Source organism: Gobius niger, assembly GCF_951799975.1.
Source record: "Gobius niger genome assembly, chromosome: 22".
Lineage (NCBI taxonomy): Eukaryota > Metazoa > Chordata > Actinopteri > Gobiiformes > Gobiidae > Gobius > Gobius niger.
The window spans coordinates 12,918,106-12,942,495 of record NC_136873.1 but is presented as its reverse complement, the minus strand read 5'-3'; the positions used below and the strand labels follow the sequence as shown (position 1 = coordinate 12,942,495).

Here is a 24,390-nt window from a genome sequence, read left to right as displayed (position 1 = left end):
TGACAGCGCCACCTTCTGTTCTGGGGGTGTGCATTACCAGGCTTCAGAATATGATGTATACTTTAAAATACGTGTCTGCAGTAGTGGATAAGTGTGTGGTGGGAGGAGAAAAGTATGTGAACGCTTTGGAATTTCTCACATTTCTAAATCGAAATTCCGAAGCGTTCACATGCTTTTTCCTCGCAGTGCATGTGGTGGAGTCTTCAGAGGTTGGAGATGTGGGTGGAGGTGGAGTCGTTGGGCACGGAGCCCCGGCGCTGAATCCGGGAGCCGCACTGGAGCAGCCGCCGGAGCTCTGGGGAGATGCTGGTGGAGAAGGCGGAGTAGATCCAGGGGTTTGTGCAGGAGTTCAGACTGGCCAACAGCATCAGCAGAGTGAACACGGCGCCTACGGGGGGAGGGGGAGCCATGACTCACGGGAAGACACTGGGTGGGCTGGAAAAATCATGTGTCAAAAGGCCCATTCTGTGCTAAACCTACCTTTTCTGTTAATAAACTCTGTATATAAGTACAAGGAGGTCATTAATCATGGGTAAAAGTGCACAAATGACTCGTGCTATTCTTTTTGCAGTGTTGTCTACTGTTCCCAATCCACGTTTGTGATCTAAAGCAGAAGTTCTTAACTGCAGCGCTGTCAGGACTCAACGTAATCCTACTGTCAGGACTCAACGTAATCCTACTGTCAGGACTCAACGTAATCCTACTGTCAGGACTCAGGACCCAACGTAATCCTACTGTCAGGACTCAACGTAATCCTACTGTCAGGACCCGACGTAATCCTACTGTCAGGACCCGACGTAATCCTACTGTCAGGACCCAACGTAATCCTACTGTCAGGACCCAACGTAATCCTACTGTCAGGACCCAACGTAATCCTACTGTCAGGACTCAACGTAATCCTACTGTCAGGACCCAACGTAATCCTACTGTCAGGACCCAACGTAATCCTACTGTCAGGACGTAATCCTACTGTCAGGACCCAACGTATTCCTACTGTCAGGACCCAACGTAATCCTACTCTCAGGACTCAACGTAATCCTACTGTCAGGACTCAACGTAATCCTACTGTCAGGACTCAGGACCCAACGTAATCCTACTGTCAGGACCCAACGTAATCTTACTGTCAGGACTCAACGTAATCCTACTGTCAGGACTCAACGTAATCCTACTGTCAGGACCCAACGTAATCCAACTGTCAGGACTCAACGTAATCCTACTGTCAGGACAACGTAATCCTACTGTCAGGACCCAACGTAATCTTACTGTCAGGACCCAACGTAATCCTACTGTCCGGACCCAACGTAATCTTACTGTCAGGACTCAACGTAATCCTACTGTCAGGACCCAACGTAATCCTACTGTCAGGACCCAACGTAATCCTACTGTCAGGACTCAACGTAATCCTACTGTCAGGACGTAATCCTACTGTCAGGACTCAACGTAATCCTACTGTCAGGACCCAACGTAATCCTACTGTCAGGACTCAACGTAATCCTACTGTCAGGACGTAATCCTACTGTCAGGACTCAACGTAATCCTACTGTCAGGACTCAACGTAATCCTACTGTCAGGACCCAACGTAATGCTAGAAAGGCGAGTCACGACCCAAGTAAGAACAGTTTTTTTCCTATCATGTAAAATACTGTGTTTTCCCACAAAATCATATTGATTAAACTTATAAACTCATCATTTGCAATGTGTGTGGAGACAAAGAATAAACCGATGTGTCGTGTCTGACCACAGGTGTGGAGCCGGGACACTGAGACACAGGCGGTCATCGTCCGTTTGGACACAAGAGGTCGACATTTTGTCTTAGTGTGGCTCAGTAACAGGAACCTGAGGGACAGAGAGGCTGAACGCAGACATGCCATTCATGCTAAAAACCTAAATTATGACCTCACTTTATATGGATGTCCATCACAGCCATGACTCCACCTTAAAGGTGTCAGGAATGGAGGTTATCACTTTAAATGCCAGGGGTGGTGATAAAACGCCTAAGGCAAAGAGAAGCACATTGGATCCATGCCCTTAGTGAAAGAAATACCTCGGCCTGAATGAAGATCTGGACCTTTCAAGCTTTTTATAAACTTGATTTCTCCAATGTTTTAGTTTTTTTTATATCTTGTCCTGTTTCCACTAAGCTGTGAAGACGAAATGTCGACCTCTTGTGTCCAAACAGACGATGACAGCCTGTGTCTCAGAGTCCAGGCTACACAAATGCAGTCAGACTCTACACATCGGATTATTCTTTGTCTTCACACACATCGCGACGACAAGCCGACACGCGTTTTTAATGTTTCATGCCTAAAAATAAAGTATTCTCTACTTTTGAAAATGATGAGTGCCTGGACCTGATCTTTTTATGCACATTCTATTGGGTTAGTGCTAGATCGTCTGCTCCGGAGGGACGGTCTGCTGCGATTTTGTATAGATCTATGAGTTGGTTTGTCTAAAAATACAAATAATCCTAATCCTAATCCTTAAAGTTAACCCCTTAACTCCCACCTGAACCGAGCACATTTTCTCCAGTTTGGCTTTACCCCCAGTCCAAAAGCTTCTGGAAAAAAGGTGTGAAAATAGCAACAAGACTGAGACGAAAACAATGATGGAAATGTGAGAAAAAAAGTGACGAAAAATTGATGAAAAAGTGGCAAAATGTCACAAAAATGTCACAAGAAATTGACATTAAATTGACGGGAAAAAAATTACAAAAATGATTTTTTTTTTAAATACAAAAATGTGACAAAAAATGGATTAAAAATTGACGAAAAAATGACAAAATTTGACAAAATGTGATAAAAAAAAAGTGACAAAAATGTGACAAAATGTGACCAAAAAATGACAAAATGTGATAAATAAAGTGACAAAAATGTGACAAAATGTGACCAAAAAAATGACAAAATGTGATAAAAAAAAAAAGTGACAAAAATGTGACAAAAAATGACGAAAAAATGACAAAAATGTGAGAAAAAAATCACAAAAAATTGATTTAAAAAAATGACAAAAATGTGACAAAATGTGACAAAAAAAAATTACTTAAATGTCATAAAAAATGACCAAAAAGTTACAAAAATGAGTTGAATACCCAACAAAAAAATGTTGGGGAAAAAAATCTGATGACGTGAGGAAAAAGATCCTCTCGGTTCAGGCGGGAGTTAAGAGGTAAACCATTTCCTTGGCCCTAACCTTCATTTGTGTCATGATATCTCACGTTTTCGCAGCAGACTGTCCCTCCGGAGCAGACGATCTAGCACTAACCATTCTATTGCCTCACCGTCTTTAAGCTAGACAGACACCATTATCTCCTTGTTCTAAGTCAGTGTTTTTTTTGTTTCATGTGTTTCTATACGTTTATAGAAGATAAATATTGAACAAAATGTTCCTTAAAAAATGGTTCCACTGGTCCAAAGGCACCAAAACCATGTTTGTTCACTGTTCATGGTTAAACACTGAAACCCAATTTGGATTTTGTCGAGCGTATGACGGTGTGACCCCACAACGATCTGATGAGTGACTTTAAGTGTGAAGTTCAACTCTGCAGCTGTGATTCTCAACTGGGGGGGAGGGACCGAAAACGGCACCACAAAGAGTCATCCAGAATTAAGCAACATCAGCCCTTTTTCACCAAACCTGTGCTGGTTCTGGGCCGGTTCCAGTTTCAGAACCGGTTCTTTTGTTTCCGCTGAAAAAATCCTGGCTCTCGGTTCCAAAAACTGGGGCAGCGACATTTGTGCTTTTTTAGATCCAGCTAAAACTAAAGCAGGTCGGACCAAACCCCAAAGAATAATGTTCACAGCTGCAGGAAAAGGAGCCTAGACCAACAAACAAACTAAAACACACAGTTCATCATGTAGTTCAAATGTACTTGTGGCACTGACCGCTCTGGGGGGGTTGGGGGGCCCAGGCCGCCCACAGCTGCACGATGAAGAAGGGGGCCCAGCAGAGCGAGTAGACCACCACGATCACCAGCGTCATCCGCACCGTTTTAGACATGGCCGCCGTCACCGTCCCGGAGCGGGCGGGGGTTTTGGGCTGCGGGGAGCCGGGCGGGACGGGAAGGGGCGGCGTGGAGTCCGTCTGAAGCTCTACAACCGCAAAACGAGAAGAAGAAGAAGAAGAAGAAGAGAGCTTGTTTTTGTGTCTGCAAATGAGCTCAGGATGTGACATGAGCAGGGGCGGACTGGGACTGAAAAACAGCCCTGGACTCTGAGCAGCCCGGCCCAAATTAGAGTAATTGTGACACTTCCACGAATACATGTTTTAACCTCTTACCTCCCGCCTGAACAGAGCACATTTACTCCAGTTTGGCTTTACCCCCAGTGCAAAAGCTTCTGGAAAAAAAGGTGTGAAAATAGCAACAAAACTGAGACGAAAACAATGATGGAAATGTGACAAAAAAGTGACGAAAAATTGAAAAAGTAGCAAAAATGTCACAAAAATGTTACAAGAAATTGACAAAAAATTTAAGAAAAAATTACAAAAAAGGGACCAAAATTTGATTAAAAAAAATTGACAAAAAAATTACAAAAAATTGACGAAAAAAGGACAAAAAAATTACGAAAAGTGACCAAAAAATGACAAAAATGTGATAAAAAATTGAAAAATAAAATAAAAAAAATGACAAAAAAATGTCAAAAATGTGACAAAATGTGACCAAAAAATTACAAAAATTTGATTAAAACATTTTTACAAAAAAATTACAAAAAATTAACGAAAAAAGGACAAACAAAATTACAAAGATGTGATAAAAAATTAACAAAAAAATTACAAAAATTTGACGAAAAAATGACAAAAAATGTACGAAAAGTGACCAAAAAATTACGAAAATTGGACAAAAAATGACAAAAATGTGACGAAAAAATTACCAAAAAAATTATAAAAAATTGACGAAAAAATTACAAAAAATTTACAAAAAAATGACAAAAATGTGACGAAAAAATTACAACAAAAATACGAAAATGTAACAAAAAATTGACGAAAAAATGTGACAAAAAAATGACAAAAATGTGACCAAAAAATTACAAAAAATTTATAAAAAATTGACGAAAAAAGGAAAAAAAAATTGATTAAAAAATTACAAAAAATTGACAAAAGAAATGACAAAAATGTGACGAAAATGTAACAAAAAATGACAAAAATGTGACAAAAAATTGACGAAAATTTGATACAAAATTTACAAAAATGAGTTGAATACCCAACAAAAAAATTATGGAAAAAAAATCTGATGACGTGAGGAAAAAGATCCTCTCGGTTCAGGCGGGCGGTAAGAGGTTAAAACCTCTTACCACCCGCCTTAACATTAACGAGTACATTTTCCCCAGTTCGGCTTTTTATTATTATTATTTTTACTGGTATCATCAGCAAAAAGAGCGGGGGGCCCTAGAGCCAGTGGCCCTTCTGTGCTCTTCCAGAATGGACACATGGCCAGTCCGCCCCTGGACATGAGATAGACCACACTAGTACAGATGACAGTTTGAAAACCTTCTTCTTCCCTGCCATCCCATAAGCCAAACATGTTTTTAAGGGGATTTCCTCATGACCTGATCGATGGACGGTCACTTTAAGGCCTTACCGCTCTGAGCAGTGCAGCGGCTGAAGTCACAAAGCCCGATGAGGCAGCTCCCAGTCAGACTGCCCCGGGGCGGGTTGGCACAGGAGCCGGGGGAGTGGATGGAGAGGCTCACGCTGGGCCTCCCTCTGCCCCCGGGCGCCCTGTGCTGGCTGTCCCGTCTGTGTGCAGGCGCCAAGGGGGACAGCAGGGGGCGCACTGGCTTCAGGTACAGGCTGCTGTTGTGGATCTCTCTGAAGATCCTGATCTTTAAAAACAGGGAAACAAATACGTGTTAACCTCTTAACTCCCACCTGAACATGTTTTCTCCAAATTCTCCAAATCTAAAAGCTGCTTCAAAACAGCGGCAAAAAACGAGAAGAAAATGAGGACAACAAAAACAGAAAAGCGCTAAAAAGCGACCAAAAAAAGCGATGACAAAAACTCAACAAAAAGTGACAAAAGAGCAACAAAAAAATGACAAAAAATCCAGCAAAAAAGTGACAAAAATCCAGCAAAGAAAAGACAAAAAACAGCAAAAAAATGACAAAAATCCAGCAAAAAACAAAACAAAAATCCAGCCATAAAATGACAAAAATCCAGCAAAAAATGACAAAAATCCTGCAAAAAAATAGACAAAAATCCAGCAAAAAAAAGACAAAAATCCAGCAAAAAAAAAGACAAAAATCCAGCAAAAAAAGACAAAAATCCAGCAAAAAAAAGACAAAAATCCAGCCAAAAAGACAAAAATCCAGCAAAAAAAAAGACAAAAATCCAGCCAAAAAGACAAAAATCCAGCAAGAAAAAGACAAAAATCCAGCAAAAAAAGACAAAAATCCAGCAAAAAAGTGACAAAAATCCTGCAAAAAAAGACAAAAATCCAGCAAAAAAAAAGACAAAAATCCAGCCAAAAAGACAAAAATCCAGCAAGAAAAAGACAAAAATCCAGCAAAAAAAGACAAAAATCCAGCAAAAAAAGACAAAAATCCAGCAAAAAAAGACAAAAATCCAGCCAAAAAAAAAGACAAAAATCCAGCAAAAAAAAAGACAAAAATCCAGCAAAAAAGTGACAAAAATCCTTCAAAAACAGACAAAAAACCAGCCAAAAAATGACAAAAATCATGCAAAAAAAAGACAAAAATCCAGCAAAAAAAAGACAAAAATCCAGCAAAAAAAGACAAAAATTCAGCAAAAAAAAAGACAAAAATCCTACAAAAAAAGACAAAAATCCGGCAAAAAAGTGACAAAAATCCGGCAAAAAAAGACAAAAATCCAGCAAAAAAAGACAAAAATCCTGCAAAAAAATGACAAAAATCCAGCAAAAAAAGACAAAAAAACGCAAAAAAGACAAAAATCCAGCAAAAAAAAAAAAAAAAAATCCAGCAAAAAAAAGACAAAAATCCTGAAAAAAAAAGACAAAAATCCTGAAAAAAAAATCACAAAAATCCTGAAAAAAAATGACAAAAATCCTACAAAAAAAGACAAAAATCCTGCAAAAAAAAGACAAAAATCCAGCAAAAAAAAAGACAAAAATCCAGCAAAAAAAGACAAAAATCCAGCAAAAAAAAAGACAAAAATCCAGCAAAAAAAGACAAAAATCCAGCAAAAAAATGCATTTGGTTTTGGCGGGTGGTAAGAGGTTAAAAGCCCTAAACCTGATCTGAACCTGAGAAAGTTTACACTGTTCAAACTCATTCCCAACTTTCCTGACGCAGTTCTGACGATTCTTCACAGGGATGAGTTCATAAGTAACTTTCACGACTCCCAGGTAGGGGTGTGGTGTAGGAGGGCGGGAGGGCATCTGAGGCTCTCGTACCTGGCAGACGGTGATGACGAAGGCTGGGATGATGAAGACGGAGAGGGTCATCCAGGTCACGTACGCCTTCAGGCCCCAGGACTCGGCGAAGTTCCCCCAGCACTCGAACTCCCCCGGGGCCACCTCGGAGCGCGAGAAGATGAACACCTGCGGAGAGGCCCGGCGGGAGTGAGCGGCCACTGGCACAGACGGGCAGCCACGTCTAGCTCAGTCTGCCCCGTCAGCAAACAACAGTCATGGATTCAATACGTTTCCAAAAGTCAGAGTATTTCCTCGCTGGGTATTGTTACTCTTTATCGACACCAGTACTTTAACGATACTTGGTTTACGATACCGATACCTGAACCTTTTTCTGATACCTATATTAGAGTATTTGTCATCTAGAACCAGATTTATAATTGAAGTGACTTCCCTTAATGCTGTCCCTGGACTTGGATCCAATGATATAATTACTTTTCAGAGTTTTTTCGATACTAGTATTACCTTAACTTTTTTATTTCGATTCCAGGCTGGTAGAGGTAGAAAAAAATGCCCTAGTCTTAGTCCCGGGTTCGGAGTTTGCATGTTCGCCCTGTGTCTGTGAAGGTTTCCTCTGGCTTCTCCTACCACTAAAACATGTACAATAGGCCAGAGTGAATGGGAGAGTGAGGGGTAGATAGATATGTAGATAGATAGATAGATAGATAGATAGATAGATAGATAGATAGATAGATAGATAGATAGATAGATAGATAGATAGATAGATAGATAGATAGATAGATACCATAGATAGATAGAGATAGATACATACTATAGATACTATAGATACTATAGATAGACAGATAGATAGATAGATAGATAGATAGATAGAGATAGATACATACTATAGATACTATAGATACTATAGATAGATAGATAGATACATACTATAGATACTATAGATAGATAGATAGATAGAGATAGATAGATAGATAGATAGATAGATAGAGAGATAGATAGATAGATAGAGAGATAGATAGAGAGATAGATAGATAGATAGATAGATAGATAGATAGATAGATAGATAGATAGATAGATAGATAGAGAGATAGATAGATAGATAGATAGATAGATAGATAGATAGATAGATAGAGAGATAGATAGATAGATAGATAGATAGATAGATACTGTAGATAGATAGATAGATAGATAGATAGATAGATAGATAGATAGATAGATACTATAGACATATAGATAGATAGATAGAGAGATAGATAGATAGATAGATAGATAGATACTGTAGATAGATAGATAGATAGATAGATAGATAGATAGATAGATACTATAGACATATAGATAGATAGAGAGATAGATAGATAGATAGATAGATACTATAGATAGATAGATAGATAGATACTGTAGATAGATAGATAGATAGATAGATAGATAGATAGACATATAGATAGACATATAGACATATAGATAGACATATAGATAGATAGATAGATAGATAGATAGATAGATAGATAGATAGATAGATAGATAGATAGATAGATAGATAGATAGATAGATAGATAGATAGATAGATAGATAGATAGATAGATAGATAGATAGATAGATAGATAGATAGATAGATAGATAGACATATAGATAGACATATAGATAGATCTTTCTTATTATGAACATTAAACTGAAATGTACTGATTGAGCACTGTGAGGTATTCCTTTGATTTGATCTTTATTTAACCGGGAAAGTCTCACTGAGATGCGGAATCTCCTTTTCAGGGGAGTCCTGGACCCAGACGTGGAGACCAGGACCTATTGTACATGTTTTTAGTGGTAGGGGAAACAGACGGAAACAGAACATTCAGATCAGAAGTGGAGCTGCCTTGGATTCCGTTGACTTCTGAACATTACAAACACTTCTTCTTCTTCTTCTTCTTCTTCTTTGCCCCGAAGTCCCCGCCTCCCGGTCCCCTCCCGGCTCCTCCTCGCCCTGCGTTTACCTGCGGGAGGCTGAGCAGCAGGGACAGCGCCCAGGCCACCAGGATGAAGGAGTTCCAGCGCTGGGCGGGGCCGTGGCGGTGCGCCTGCAGGGGGCAGCAGATGGCGTAGTGCCGGTCCACGGTCATGGCCACGATCATGTACGAGGAGGCGAACATGCCCAAAACCTGCGGGCGCAAAAACAACAACAGCAGCTGATTTATGTAATGCCACGTCCTCTGCGGAGAACTCCCTGTCCAAGTAAATGAGGTTCTTAATTACCTGCTGACCTTGTAGTTTAGAGCAGTGGTACTTTCATTTGTTACAGGCCGATATTCTGCAAAATACTGTATTTTCCCCCACAAACTGAAACGCTGGAGCCAAATGAACGCTCAGAGGACCTCAGGAGCCTTTTTGTCATGTTTATCGTTTCACTTCCTTGTTGGACACGGACAGGAAGTGACATGGAGGAAAACGATTGGAAACTGTTACCGTGACGACGGGAAATAAGTGTTGACAGTTCCATCGACAAATAAAAAAACACGACTTTATCTGAATCTCCAACAGTTTTACACCTAAGTAGAATAATATATCTCACCATTTCTTCAGGAAAATGTAGTTTTTTTAATATTTAAAATAAGCCTTCATTGTGTATGGAAACAAATAATTTGATAATTAATGTCAGAAAAGTCTTACTGAACAAAATCCAGAGTAAATGTGATGTTTCTGTGTGATCAGATGTTTAAAAAGAGCCTGTAGTCGACTCTACAGCAGGTTAAAATCTGCAAAATCCTAATATAGTGAATAGGGTTAAAACTCTGTTGGACCCGGAAGTAGAGTGATGACATCACTTAAAGGAACAGGCCACAGTTCCTTTAAACTTCAAACTTCTAACTTCATCCCTGTTTGGAGCCATAGGAATACACTGGGAGAGGCCAAATGCTAACAAATGTTGTGACAAGTTTGGTTAAAGTTAAGGCCGGTAACCAAGTTGGCTCCATGCGGCCTGGCTCCCTGCAGGCTGACCAGACCGGTTTCTTCCTGTACCCCAGACGGACAATAGACAAGGTGGGCCATCTCCTAACGTATCACAAAAGATCCTGGGCATGGTCGTTTCGCACCTAAAAGACAATAGGCCAAGGTGGCCCAGCTTACAGAAGATCTCCTTCTGTCTCCAAAAAAGCCACCATGATGCATTACCAGGCAAAGCTCCTTTTGGTGGCCTGCATTGACACCTCCAACAGTATTAGCATTTCTATGTGTTTCTGGGCTTCCCTTTGTTGTGTATGAGCCCTGTCCTGCTGCTCTGTCTGTGGTGCTCACCTTTATAAGGTGATGCCAAAGCTGACTCGGGCAGAGCTGACCATGAACTCAGGTCATGTGTAACTTCTCCGCAGTGCATTGTGTAATAAACTTCACATCTTGACTAGACAAACATCTCTTAAGCTTTATTAAGCAAGAATATCCACAACACAAAGCATCAGTGACTGAGGGCACGCACAAAGACCAGACAGGTACACTTCAACTCGTCTAAGCTCAGAACATACTGTATCTTAGTATGGGAGAACGGTGACCTTCTCCTTTGGTATGGTATGTTTTTTTTATTTAGACAGGGACAGTGCACAATTTAACATTGACCAAAAGGAAAGATGCATTGTGCCAGGTTATAGCAAGGATGCTAATGTCCACCTGTCGTCCCTGGGCAGGTTGATGTTACAGTACAAAAACTGATTTTAAATGTAGATGAATACTTTAAAGGTATTATACTGAACTTTCATTTCAAACAATGAAAGAGGAAGCCACTGAATTAAAATGTTGGTTGAGAAACAAACTCATTCCTAACTTTTCTGACATATTTGTAGCCTCTCAGTTCTTCACAGGGACTTGTTAATGGGTGAATCTCACACTTTTCACAGGAATGTTAGAAAACTATCCTGCAAGTTCATGACATTGATGCAAAAGCTTTATAATGACATTTTCAGTGTTTCCCCACAAATGTCTGAGTTAACAACAAACTAAAAGAGGATAAAACACATTTCATTCCATAACTAGAAATAAAATCAGCTATAGGACTTTACCTTTATCTATGTCACTTCCTGTTAGAAGCTTAAAACTAAAAACAACTTTTCACATAACATTTCTTCATTAAAATTGCTGCTTCACTGAAATAAAATGATAATTATTACTTTTTACAGATATAATCCATCTAAATAAGTCCTGTTTTCATAAGCATTACAACCTTTAAGCACAAAATCCAAATGGTGGAACATGAAAATACGATGTACTGAAGCAAATGGGGTAAAAAAAACAAACACATTATATTATAACATCGTCCTGAGTTTCCCAGGTAAACGTTACTGTAGAAAAACTGATTTGTCACACACACGTCATAATATCCACAATCATTGCCTTGACCGTGACACTGGCCTTGTGGACCCGCGTTTTCACACAAATACAGAAAGAAGCTGCTTATTAGAGTAGTTTTATCACTCAGTACTTTTTAACTCCACACGATCTGCAGTTTGTTTCGTGCCCCTTTTCCTTTAGAAATATATTTTTGTGGTGTTTTCTTTGGAAATGTTAGGACGATCACGTTACTACAAGCTTTGTTTCAAATAATTTTAGTCACAACTGAAACATTGATCAAATGTTTACGCTCAAACAGTTACTCAAAGTACTCAAGTAACATTGTCCCCAAGTACTTTTTTACTCTTGCTTGAGTAAATATTTTGCTGACTCGACCCACCTCTGCCCGGGCCCCATGTTTGAGATTTAGAAGCCCTGAATTGGCCTCTCGTCTGTTTAAAGTGCATATCTGACTTCTTTTCTTTTCTTTTCTTTTCTTTCTTTCTTTCTTTTTCTTTCCTTTTCTTTTGTTTTCTTTTCTCTTCTTTTCTTTCCTTTTCTTTTGTTTTCTTTTCTCTTCTTTTCTTTCCTTTTCTTTTGTTTCCTTTTGTTTCCTTTCCTTTTCTTTCCTATTGTTTCCTTTTGTTTCCTTTCCTTTCCTTTTCTTTTCTTCTCTTCTCTTTTGTTTCCTTTTGTTTCCTTTTGTTTCCTTCTCTTCTCTTCTCTTCTCTTCTCTTCCCTTTCCTTCCCTTTCCTTTCGTTTCCTTTTGTTTCCTTCTCTTTTCTTTCCTTTTGTTTCCTTTTGTTTCCTTTCCTTTTCTTTCCTTCTCTTTTCTTTCCTTTTGTTTCCTTTTGTTTCCTTTCCTTTCCTTTTCTTTTCTTCTCTTCTCTTTTGTTTCCTTTTGTTTCCTTTTGTTTCCTTCTCTTCTCTTCTCTTCTCTTCCCTTCCCTTTCCTTCCCTTTCCTTTCGTTTCCTTTTGTTTCCTTCTCTTTTCTTTCCTTTTGTTTCCTTTTGTTTCCTTTCCTTTTCTTTCCTTCTCTTTTCTTTCCTTTTGTTTCCTTTTGTTTCCTTTCCTTTTCTTTCCTTCTCTTTTCTTTCCTTTTGTTTCCTTTTGTTTCCTTTCCTTTTCTTTCCTTCTCTTTTCTTTCCTTTTGTTTCCTTTTGTTTCCTTTCCTTTTCTTTCCTTCTCTTTTCTTTCCTTTTGTTTCCTTTTGTTTCCTTTCCTTTTCTTTCCTTTTCTTCCCTTCCCTTTCGTTTCCTTTCGTTTCCTTTCCTTTCCTTTCCTTTCCTTTCCTTTCCTTTCCTTTCCTTCCCTTCCCTTCCCTTCCCTTCCCTTCCCTTCCCTTCCCTTTCCTTTCCTTTCCTTTCCTTTCCTTTCCTTTCCTTTCCTTTCCTTTCCTTTCCTTTCCTTTCCTTTCCTTTCCTTTCCTTTCCTTTCCTTTCCTTTCCTTTCCTTTCCTTTCCTTTCCTTTCCTTTCCTTTCCTTTCCTTTCCTTTCCTTTCCTTCCCTTCCCTTCCCTTCCCTTCCCTTCCCTTCCCTTCCCTTTCCTTTCCTTTCCTTTCCTTTCCTTTCCTTTCCTTTCCTTTCCTTTCCTTTCCTTTCTTTCCTTTCCTTTCTTTCCTTCTCTTCTCTTTCCTTTTCTTTCCTTTCCCATCTTTCCCTTCCCTTCCCTTCCCTTCCCAATAACCTGACAGAAATCACAAAGGAAACTCCCACCTGCAGATACTTGACGAGGCGACAGAGGAAGTCCGGACCAGAGAACCGGCCCTGGGCGTCCCACACCAGCTGGGGCAGCACCTCCAGGAGAGAGAGAGGGGGGGAAATAAAGGTTAAAAGTGCTACATCACACTTTATCCAGACTTTCTAACACATTATCATTGATGGAGTCTGGGAAATGATCTGCCAAGAAGCTTTTTTATTTGGGAAAAAGTCAGTTCCAGTTTGGCTTAAAAGGGCCTAGATGCAAGTTGGCCATTTTATGCTCACTACTGCCACCTCAGGTCATACGTGTAACTGCAGCTTCTATATTAAGCTGAGCGACAGTGCAGGACATTGTTGGAACATTTAGGGGGAGGAAATTAGATAATTTTACCATTTTTAAACTCCGTATAGTCCCTTTAACCTCTTAACTCCCTCCTGAACCGAGAGCATTTTCTCCAGGTCAGCTTTACCCAAATCCTGTAGGCCAGTGTAACGCCTCATTTGAAAGCTAAGATCTACACAACTCATCTAAATGGATCCTTTTCCTCACGTCATCAGATTTTCTTCCATCATTTTTTTTTGGGGGGTGTTTCAACTCATTTTTGTAACTTTTTGCTTTTTAGTGAATTTTTTGTCACTTTTTGTCACATTTGTCCTTTTGTCGTCAAATTTTTGTCAAATTTTTGTCAAATTTTTGTCATTTTTTGTCACATTTTTGCCACTTTTTCACAATTTTTCCATAATTTTTTGTAATTTTTTAGTCAATTTTTTGTCTAAGTTTTTTCACTTTTTGTGTCACATTTTCATCATTGTTTTCGTCTCACTTCTGTCGCTATTTTCTCACCTTTTTTTCCAGAAGCTTTTGGATTGGGGTAAAGCTGGAGAAAATGCGCTCGGTTCAGGTGGGAGTTAAGGGGTTAAAGGGGGGGTACTATGAAAAATGGCTTTCCATCATGTTATTATGTCATTCCCTCATTAAAAACATGCCTGAAGTGTTGCCTTGGCACATTCACGTATTTCTGAGTAATCTGTAAAAACTCTGATGGCGGCCATTTTAGGGATAGGTTTGCCTGAGTCCTCCTAGGAACGCCCCCACCTCCTGGAGACGCCTCCGAGCTTTGGTCACCAGCCGAGTAACCAACCACTGCTCCTCAGCAGAACCCCCTCCCCACTGATGCCACAGACAGCGTGTGGAGGGGGCGTGTCTAAAGGCTCAGAGGTTCTTAAAGAGACAGAGGCCTATTTCAAGACATTCACTACAGCCATTTTGAGAGAGACATTTTATACAAGGCAATTATTCTAATTTACTGCATTTACAGACCAACAGAAGGTTTGTCATCATTGTAGTGTGATATAGACTGGTGCTATGTGACTGAAAAAAGAACAATACCTCCTCTTTAAAGTGAGGGGTAAGACGATATTACACTATATATCAGGAGGCCAAATCCAAAACCTCTGGCCCCCAAGATGATTTTGCAAATTCGAGATCAAACACCTCTTAAAGTATGAGTGTGACCATAAAGTGCACAAGAAATGGGTGTTAAATTGACAATAATAAACCGTGAAAAAACAGCTGGAATTATTTTCAACTGTAATTTTAATGACAATTGTCCTGTATTTACAGATTTATTTCTTCTAAAATACAGATTTTTATGTATTTTAAAACTTTTTACCGTAAATTGCACAAGAAATGGGTGTTAAATTGACAGCAGTAAACTGTAATAAAAACAAATGAGACAGTGCTTAACTGTAGATTGAATAACAAGGATCCTGTATTTTTTACAGTAAAAAAATGGCAACCACAGCTGCCAGTTTTTTACAGTGTGCGAATGTAATGAACTAGATGAGTTTAAAATTCTCATTTTGAGCATAATAATCCATACATACGTAAAGCAGTGCATGTTGGGAGTTTGTGCGCCTCGTCGTCAGTGCGTGAGTTCGACCATTTCATTTCCCAAATACAGCGTGATCGTTGGTTTTGTTCAGTTTATTTGTCTCCGGTCGCCAGAGGAACATCATTAACGGAGCTCACATTTTCAGATTGTTTAGTCATTTTTCAAATGTTCCAGTAAATTATAAACGACAGGATTAAAGTGGTGGCCTGTATAAGTGTATTTGTCGAGAGGCGTCACGCTGAGCTCAGTGTTTGCACAAAGTGTTTGAACGACAGAGGAGTGTCGTGTTTGAGTTTTAAAATGTATAAATGAATCAAAAATGACCCAAGATAAGATCGAGATAATACACACCTGCATCAGAGAAGGAGTGTGATGCAAAAGCTGCTGATTTTAACCTCTTAACTCCCGCCTGAACCGAGAGGGTCTTTTTCCTCACGTTATCAGATTTTTTTTCCATCATTTTTTTGTTGGGTATTCAACTCATTTTTGTAACTCTTTTTTTTGTCATTTTTTTTTATCAATTTTTTGTCATTTTTTTGTCATTTTTTCCTCAACTTTTAGTAATTTTTTGGTCAATTTTCTATCAGATTTTTTTCATATTTTTTTTTATTTTTTTGTCTATTTTTTTTCATATTTTTTGTCAATTTTTTGTCATTTTTTCCTCAACTTTTAGTCATTTTTTGGTCAATTTTTTAATCAAATTTTTGTCACATTTTTTTTTCATTTTTTTGTCAATTTTTTGTTCATTTTTTGTCAAATTTTTGTCAATTTTCTATCATATTTTTGTCATATTTTTGTAATTTTTGGTCAATTTTTTTTCATTTTTTTGTCAAATTTGTATCAAATTTTTGTCACATTTTTGTCATTTTTTCGTCTAATTTTTTTCATTTTTTGGTCAAATGTTTATAAAAATTTTGTCACATTTTTGTAATTTTTTTGTTACTTTTATGTCATTTTTTTGTCACTTTTTTGTCAATTTTTTGTCACATTTCCATCATTGTTTTTGTCTCAGTTTTGTCACTTTTTTCACAGCTTTTTTCCAGAAGCTTTTGGACTGGGGTAAAGCCAAACTGGAGAAAATGTGCTCGGTTCAGGCGGGAGTTAAGGTTTTAAGAAGTGTCTCTGTGTCTTTTTTATTTACTCAATTGTTTAGTTTTTAATCCGTTTTATTTCTCTTCCATGTGGTCTGGGTTGCATGGGTGCCCTTGATATCCCAAAATAATTTCTCTATCTATCGATCTTGTTCCAGGCGCATCCTGTTGGGCGGAGGCCGAGGGAAAGATCCAGGACCCGCTGGAGGGACTAAGTCTCTGTTTCCCGGAAATGCTTCAGGAGGAAGAGTGGGCGGAGAGGGAAGTCCCTGGTTAAGAACCTGGACTAGTCCCAGATTTAATCCTGGTTTTCTCAGACTTTAGAGTCGGTTTAGTCACTTGTTTATTCCTGGTGAACTTCTGCTTCTCCTTGATCAAGGCCGTGGGAACCCAGGGTGCTGAGGGGGCCGCAGCACCCCCTGTTGGATAGTTTGGGAACAGCAGGCAATGTCAACCCCTTAACTCCCACCTGAACAGAGCACATTTTCTCCAGTTTTGGCTTTACCCCAGTCCAAATAGTGACAAAACTGAGACGAAAACAATGATGGAAATGTGAGAAAAAAGTGAGAAAACACTGACAAAAAAATGACAAAAAATGGATGAAAAAGTGGCCAAAATGTCACAAAACAATGACACAAATTTGATTAAAAAATGACAAAAAATTGCAAAAAAAAATTGACGAAAAAATGAAAAAAATGTGACAAAAAAGTGACGAAAAATTGATGAAAAAATGATAAAAAATTTGACCAAAAAATGACAAATGTGACAAAAAAATTACTACAAAAATGTTGCAAAAATGTGATAAAAATATGACTAAAAATGACAAATATTTGATAAAAAATTCACGAAAAAATGACAAAAATGTGACAAAATGTGACAAAAAAAATGACAAAAATGTGATAAAAAATTGACAAAAAATGACAAATATTTGATTAAAAATGTACGAAAAAATAACAAAAACGTGACAAAAAAATTACAAAAACGAGTAGAATACCCAACAAACAAAACAAAAAAATGATGAAAAATTGATGAAAAAGTGGCAAAAATGTCACAAAACAATGACACAAATTTGATAAAAAATGACAAAAAAATTGCTTAAAAAAATGACAAATAATTTGACCAAAAAATGACAAATGTGACAAAATGTGACAAAAAAATACTAAAAAAATGTGACAAAAATGTGATAAAAATGTGACAAAATTTGTTCTGATTTAAGCTGAGCACAGACTAGGGGATTTTGTGAAGAACGGGGCCACACGAATGAACTGAGCTAATACAGAGATTTAATACAGAGATACAGAGATATAATACAGAGATGTGATACAGTGGTGCGTCTCGGTCTCTCCTCTTTGGCAGAGAAAAACTGACCCCAGACCAGCAAAGACACGCCACTGTTTGCAAGCGTGGGAAACCGGGGTGGACTGGGACTAAAGAACGGCCCTGGACTTTGACCGGTCTGGCCCAAATTAGCGTAACCTTCTGACTGTCCCTGCGCAGTGTCAGCGATGCGGAGCCTGGACCAACAACGTCATCTTCTTGTGCAACGGGTTCAATGTTAAACTAATAAATCATTTTTTTTTAACCTTTTTTTTTCTCCTTTTCTCCCCCCTTTCTTCTTCATGGTCCCTTTTTTGTATCCATAATGGAACTGGGGTGTTTCTCTTGCCGTCACACCTATGGGGTAACTGCAGAGTTGTCAGGGCTGGCAGTTTCTCTTCTTCTTTCTGCTGCCTTACTGTGTGCAGCTGCAGCGCCCCCTGGCCTTTTGGATGAGAAGAGCATTGAGAGGTCGGCCCGGCAGCCCTCGAGTCAGCGGTGATTCTGAGTTTGGCTTTACCCCAGTCCAAAAGCTTCTGGAAAAAAGCTGTGAAAATAGCAATAAAACTGAGACGAAAACAATGATGAAAAAGTGGCAAAAATGTCACAAAAATGTCAGAAGAAATTGACAAAAAATGACAAAAAAATGACAAAAAAATGACAAAAAAATGACAAAAAAATGATAAAAATTTGACAAAAATGTGACAAAAATGTGACAAAAATGTGACAAAAAAATGACAAAAATGTGACAAAAATGTGACAAAAAAATGACAAAAATGTGACAAAAAATGACAAAAATGTGACAAAAATGTGACAAAAAAATGACAAAAATGTGACAAAAAAATGACAAAAATGTGACAAAAAATTACAAAAATGTGATTAAAAAATGCCAAAAATGTGAGAAAAAAAAATGACAAAAAAGTGACGGAAAATGGATGAAAAAGTGGCAAAAATGTCACGAAAATGTCACAAGAAATTGACAAAAACTGGACAAAAAAATACAAAAATGTGATAAAAATTTGACAAAAAAATGACAAAAATTTGACAAAAAAAATTACATAAATTTGACAAAAATGTGACAAAAATGTGACAAAAAAATGACAGAAATGTGATAAAAATTTGACCAAAAAAATGACCAAAATTTGACAAAATTTGACAAAAATGTGATTAAAAAATGACAAAAATGTGAGAAAAATGTGAGAGAAAAAATAATACACAAAATGGATGAAAAAATGACAAAAATGGGACAAAAAAATTTGATTAAAAAATTACAAAAATGTGATAGAAATTTGAAGAAAAAAAAATACAAAAAAATGACGAAAAAATGACAAAAAATATTTAAAAAATGACCCAAAAAATGACAAAAAAAGTTACAAAAATGAGTCGAACACCGAACAAAAAAATGATGGAAAAAAAATCTGAAGACGTGAGGAAAAAGACCCTCTCGGTTCAGGCGGGAGTTAAGAGGTTAAATAAAGGTCAGGATGTGTTTCCAGTGGATTCAAAAGGACGGTGGAGAGAAGCAGCTGTTTATCTCTGTTTACGGTTAAAATGTTGCTGGAAGTTGTTTATGTGAACTTTCAGTGATATAAAGTTGTGTTTTTGTGTGTGTGACTGTGGACATTAATGAGCTGTTATGAAACACCAACACAACCTCCCTTTTCACATTTCTGCGTGTTTTCCGCTCTGCTATGGCCCGTTAAAATCGTTAAAATCATCAGATATTCTCAGCATACCTGGAACAGCGCCACCACCAGGTCGGCGAGGCACAGGTTGAGCATGAACTGGTGCAGGGGGCTGTGGTTGTGCCTCTTCCTCAGCAGCACCAGCAGCACCAGGCCGTTCCCGACCAGCGCCAGCACCAGGATGCACGACAGCAGCACCACCTCCGCCGCCGCCAGCACGGAGTCCCGCTGCGCCAGCTCCACCGTCACGTTCTGCGGGGGCGGGGTCACGGGCGGCGCCGCCGGCCACGGGGAGGACGGCTGGGTCACCGGGGAGGCCGACATCCCGCTGAGGAGAGAGAGATTTAGAGATTTAGATTTGACTTTAGAACAGAAATAAAGGTCTGGCTCTTTTCCCGTTCGAATCGTTGACCTCGAAGAGCGTGAAAGTCACATCACTGGAAAAGAACGACTTTTTCATCAACTACTTTAAGCCCTTAACTCCCGCCTGAACCGAGCACATTTTCTCCAGTTTGGCTTTAGCCCAGTCCAAAAGCTTCTGGAAAAAAGATGAGAAAATAGCAACAGAACTGAGACGAAAACAATGATGGAAATGTGACAAAAAAGTGATGAAAAATTGATGAAAAAGTGGCAAAAATGTCACAAAAATGTCACAAGAAATTGAAAAAAAAATGGACGAAAAAATGACATAAAAATTGGACAAAAAAATGACAGAAATGTGACAGAAATGTGACAAAAAATTGACAAAAAAATTGACTGAAAAATTACAAAAAATTGACCAAAAAAAGGAACAAAAAAAGACAAAAATGGGCCAAAAATGTGATCAAAATTTGACAAAAAAATGACAAAAAAATGACAAAAATGCGACAAAAAAGACAAAAAATGACACAAATTTTATTAAAAAATTGACCAAAAAATGACAAAAAATTTGACAAAAAATTGATAAATAAATTGACTGAAAAATGACAACAAATTGACAAAAAATGACAAAAAAATGACAAAAAAAGGAACTAAAAAAGACAAAAAATGGGCCAAAAATATGATAAAAAATTGACATAAAAAAGACAAAAAATTAGACACATTTTATTAAAAAAATGACCAAAAAATGACAAAAATGTGACAAAAATTTGACAAAAAAATTACAAAAAATTACCCAAAAAATGAATAAAAAGACAAAAATGTGACAAAAGTGACAAAAAATGACAAAAAAGTTACAAAAATGAGTTGAATACCCAACAAAAAAATGATGGGAAAAAAATCTGATGACGTGAGGAAAAAGATCCTCTCGGTTCAGGCGGGAGTTAAGAGGTTAACAAGATTGATCTTCATTGTCATTGTGCAAAATAAAACGAAACACAAAACAAATGCTGAATTAGATACAGAGACAATCACGGGGAATGCTGACCATTAGCTTCATGCTACATGCTAACAGTTGGCTTCAAGTGCAGTTTTTTCCCACTTCTACTGGATAATCGGCTTAATTTACTGATGCAATGAGACAAAACATTCACAATGAACAGATTTAGACTCAACTTTATTTGTGAAAAGGACTAAAAAGAGTGAAATAACAAGCTTCCTCCCCCTTGGTTAGGACACGCCCCCTTGTGTGACGCGTTGTCAGGTCTGGGCAAACTTTGTGATTGCCAATAGAGTTGTTTAAAAGGAACAGGCCACCGTTTTTCCACACAGAGATATGTTCTTACCTGAGCTTAGACGAGTTGATGTGCACCTGTCTGGTCTTTGTGTGTGCGCTCAGTCACGCAAAACGACCAAAGATGTTCTTAGTATTCCTATATATATATATTATATGTGTATATGTATTCCCATAGCTCTAAACAGGGGTGAAGTTAGAAGCTACCACGCTTTTCCATGGGCACAAAGACCAGACAGGTACACATCAACTTTAGTTTTTTAGTTTCTTTTCGAAAGACACTAGGTAAAAACAAACAAAGCTGTTCAAATACCTGACGCGTTTCGACGGACAAGGAACCACTTCCGTCTTCGTCAGAGGCGTCTCCCGACGTGCCTGAAGCGTCTCTTATTGGGATGTTGTTCTTCCCAGGCGTGGCCACACTGATATAAGCATCCCAACAAGAGACGCATCAGGCACGTCAGGTATTTGAACAGCTTTGTTTGTTTCTACCTAGTGTCTTTCAAAAAGAAACCAAAAAACTAAAGTTTATTACTCAAGAAGACATAATGAATGTAAAAAAAGAGGTACACATCAACTCGTCTAAGCTCAGGTAAGAACAGGGGCCAGATGTTGTGGCGGAGGCGCAGGCTCTTGGTGAGTTATTTTCCGAGTGGTGGAGCTATATGTGCCATTCGCCTCCGCCACTTGAGGGGGCGTCACAAGAGGAGGTGACGGCACTGATGGAAACACGCTGACATTTATTTCCTCGTTTACATTGCGCTGTCTTGCGTTCTTCCTTAAGCCTTAGGCTCTCACAGGTCAAACGAAAAACTTTATTTACCCCGTCGTGAGCTAAACCATGTTCACATCTCGAGAGAGAGAGAGTCACTGACATCACTGATATGACCAGTCTCCATCGTTTATTCTTTCAATATGTATTATTCTAGTAATGGTTGGTTAACCTTATGTTTATTATAATTTTCATTCATCTATTATGCAATAAGTAATAAGTAGATTCAATAGAATCACCATTATTAACATTATTATGTAGAAATTACATTTTATTTACATATTTTATCTTCCCCTCCTGGAACCGCACCTTAACGAGGTGAGCACCCAAATGATCCTGGAGCTCTGTTGTCGGGGCTTCGTGCCCCTGGTAGGGTCTCCCAGGGCAAACAGGTCCTATAGGTGACGGGTCAGACAAAGAGCGGTTCAGAAGCCCCTTATGAGAGACCAACAGGCCCGGTTAATCGTGAGGCCGTCCTTCTGTGGACCCACCACCTGCAGGGGGCGCCACAAGGGGCGGGTGCAGCTCCAACAGCTGCCCCCGCAACCCAACGGACAAGTGGAAGACAATGGATGGATAGATGAATATTTTATCTTGTTACTACCATAATGTCATTATTATCTCCACAGAACCTCTGTCGACATGTACTACATTCATTTGGATTATGACGTGTGCCCTGTCTTGTGTTGTGCATTAAAAAGCCCGGGTATGGGCCAGCTGGGAGTGGGCCTGGGCCACCATCCAACAGGCCCGTCCAGCTACCCTAAACACTTCCAGCCTATAGGCCAGTGTAACGCCTCATTTGAAAGCTAAGACCTACAAAACTCATTTAAGCTGATCTGTTTCCTTGCATTTTTGTCACGCTGTAGTCACTTTTCTGATTCTGATTTTAGTCACTTTTTCATCGCTTTGTTTTGTCACTTTACTATTACTCTTTTGTCTTGTTTTTGTCACTTTTTTGTTGCGTTTTCATCCGTGTGTTTTCATCTCATTATGTCACACTGAAAATGCACCCGGCTCAGGTGTGGGTTAAGAGGAACCACTGAGTAGTCCATGGCGCGTAATGTTACTAATGTTACTTGAAAAACTGAAAAACAATCACATGCACTGGGCAGACTGGGCCAAACCACAGATAATAAACAGCCACAAACCAACAACTGACCACAGCGATCTCATCCAACTCAGGAGCTTCCCTCTGACGTCAAAGATCCGAGCTCCTCTTCCTTTCCTCTAAGAACTTGTTTGTTTCCACTCTTTCTATCGGGTGATCTTTGACGACCACTGGAGAGACGCACTGTTTTTTTTTCTTCTTTCCCAAATCTATACTTAGCTCCTGTGTTTTCCCCACACGGAGCTGTAGGAAACGCGAGTCACATTAACAAAGGAGACAATTTCATCTCTCTGGGCCCGGTCCTCACCCTGAGCGACTGGTCCCGGGGCGGCGTCATCTGAACATGTTTGCGGACGACGAGGAACAGAAGTGTGGCTTTAGTGAGTGAAGGGGGGGTGAAACTTTGCCCTGAGGAACGCCAGATTTAGGCAAGATCATTTCCGGACATCTGTCACCAAATCCCACAAACAATCCCACAAACTTAAGGCCCAAATATGATTCTTAAAGGCCACAAAGGCAGAAATAAATCACCACATGTTTCATTTCTTAGGATTTGCAAACGTTTCATCAAACAGAGGAGCAGGGGCGGACTGGCCATAGAGCACAGAAGGGCCACTGGCTCTAGGGCCCCCCGCTCTTTTTGCTGATCCATCCATCCATCCATTTTCTTCCGCTTTATCCGGGGCCGGGTCGCGGGGGCAGCAGTCTCAGCAGAGATGCCCAAACTTCCCGATCCTCACACACCTCCTCCAGCTGTTCTGGGGGGACCCCGAGGCGACACCAGGCCAGCTCGGAGACATAGTCCCACCACCGTGTCCTGGGCCTTCCACGAGGCCTTGTCCCACTAGGACATGCCTGGAACACCTCCCGCGGGAGGCGACCAGGAGGCATCCGAAACAGATGCCCGAGCCACCTCAGCTGGCTCCTTTCGACGTGAAGGAGCAGCGACTCTACTCCGAGCTCCTCCCGGGTAACTGAGCTCCTCACCCGATCTCGGAGGGTGCGCCCAGCCACCCTGCGAAGGAAACTCATTTCGGCCGCTTGTATTCGCGATCTTGTCCTTTCGGTCATTACCCAAATCTCATGACCATAGGTGAGGGTGGGAACGTAGATCGATCGGTAAATCGAGAGCTTTGCCCTCCGACTCAGCTCCCTCTTCACCACGACAGACCGATACAGCGACCGCATCACTGCTGACGCCGCACCGATCCGTCTATCGATCTCACGCTCCATCCGTCCCTCACTCGTGAACAAGACCCCGAGATACTTGAACTCCTCCACTTGAGGCAAGGACTCCCCACCGACCTGAAGAGGGGAAACCACCTTTTTCCGGTGGAGAACCATGGCCTCGGATTTGGAGGTGCTGATCCTCATCCCGGCCGCTACACACTCGGCTGCAAACCGCCCCAGTGCGTGCTGAAGGTCCTGGTTCGTTGAAGCCATCAGAACAACATCGTCCGCAAACAGCAGAGATGAGACTCTGAGGCTCCCAAACCGGACACCCTCCGGCCCCT

At 39.7% G+C, this 24,390-nt stretch overlaps 1 protein-coding gene across 1 annotated transcript; it reads right to left on the bottom strand.

Moving 5' to 3' along the window:
* Positions 1-179: 179 nt before the first annotated feature.
* On the bottom strand, positions 180-19,666 carry LOC306981296 (vasopressin V2 receptor-like; the record flags this gene model as incomplete). The annotated part of the gene is made up of 7 exons (XM_079580865.1): positions 180-388; positions 3,879-4,085; positions 5,573-5,816; positions 7,365-7,511; positions 9,329-9,493; positions 13,370-13,450; positions 19,394-19,666. The coding sequence occupies 7 exons, from the start codon at positions 19,664-19,666 to the stop codon at positions 204-206; spliced, it is 1,302 nt and encodes a 433-aa protein (XP_079436991.1). The 3' UTR covers positions 180-203.
* Between the last annotated feature and the right edge of the window lie 4,724 nt (positions 19,667-24,390).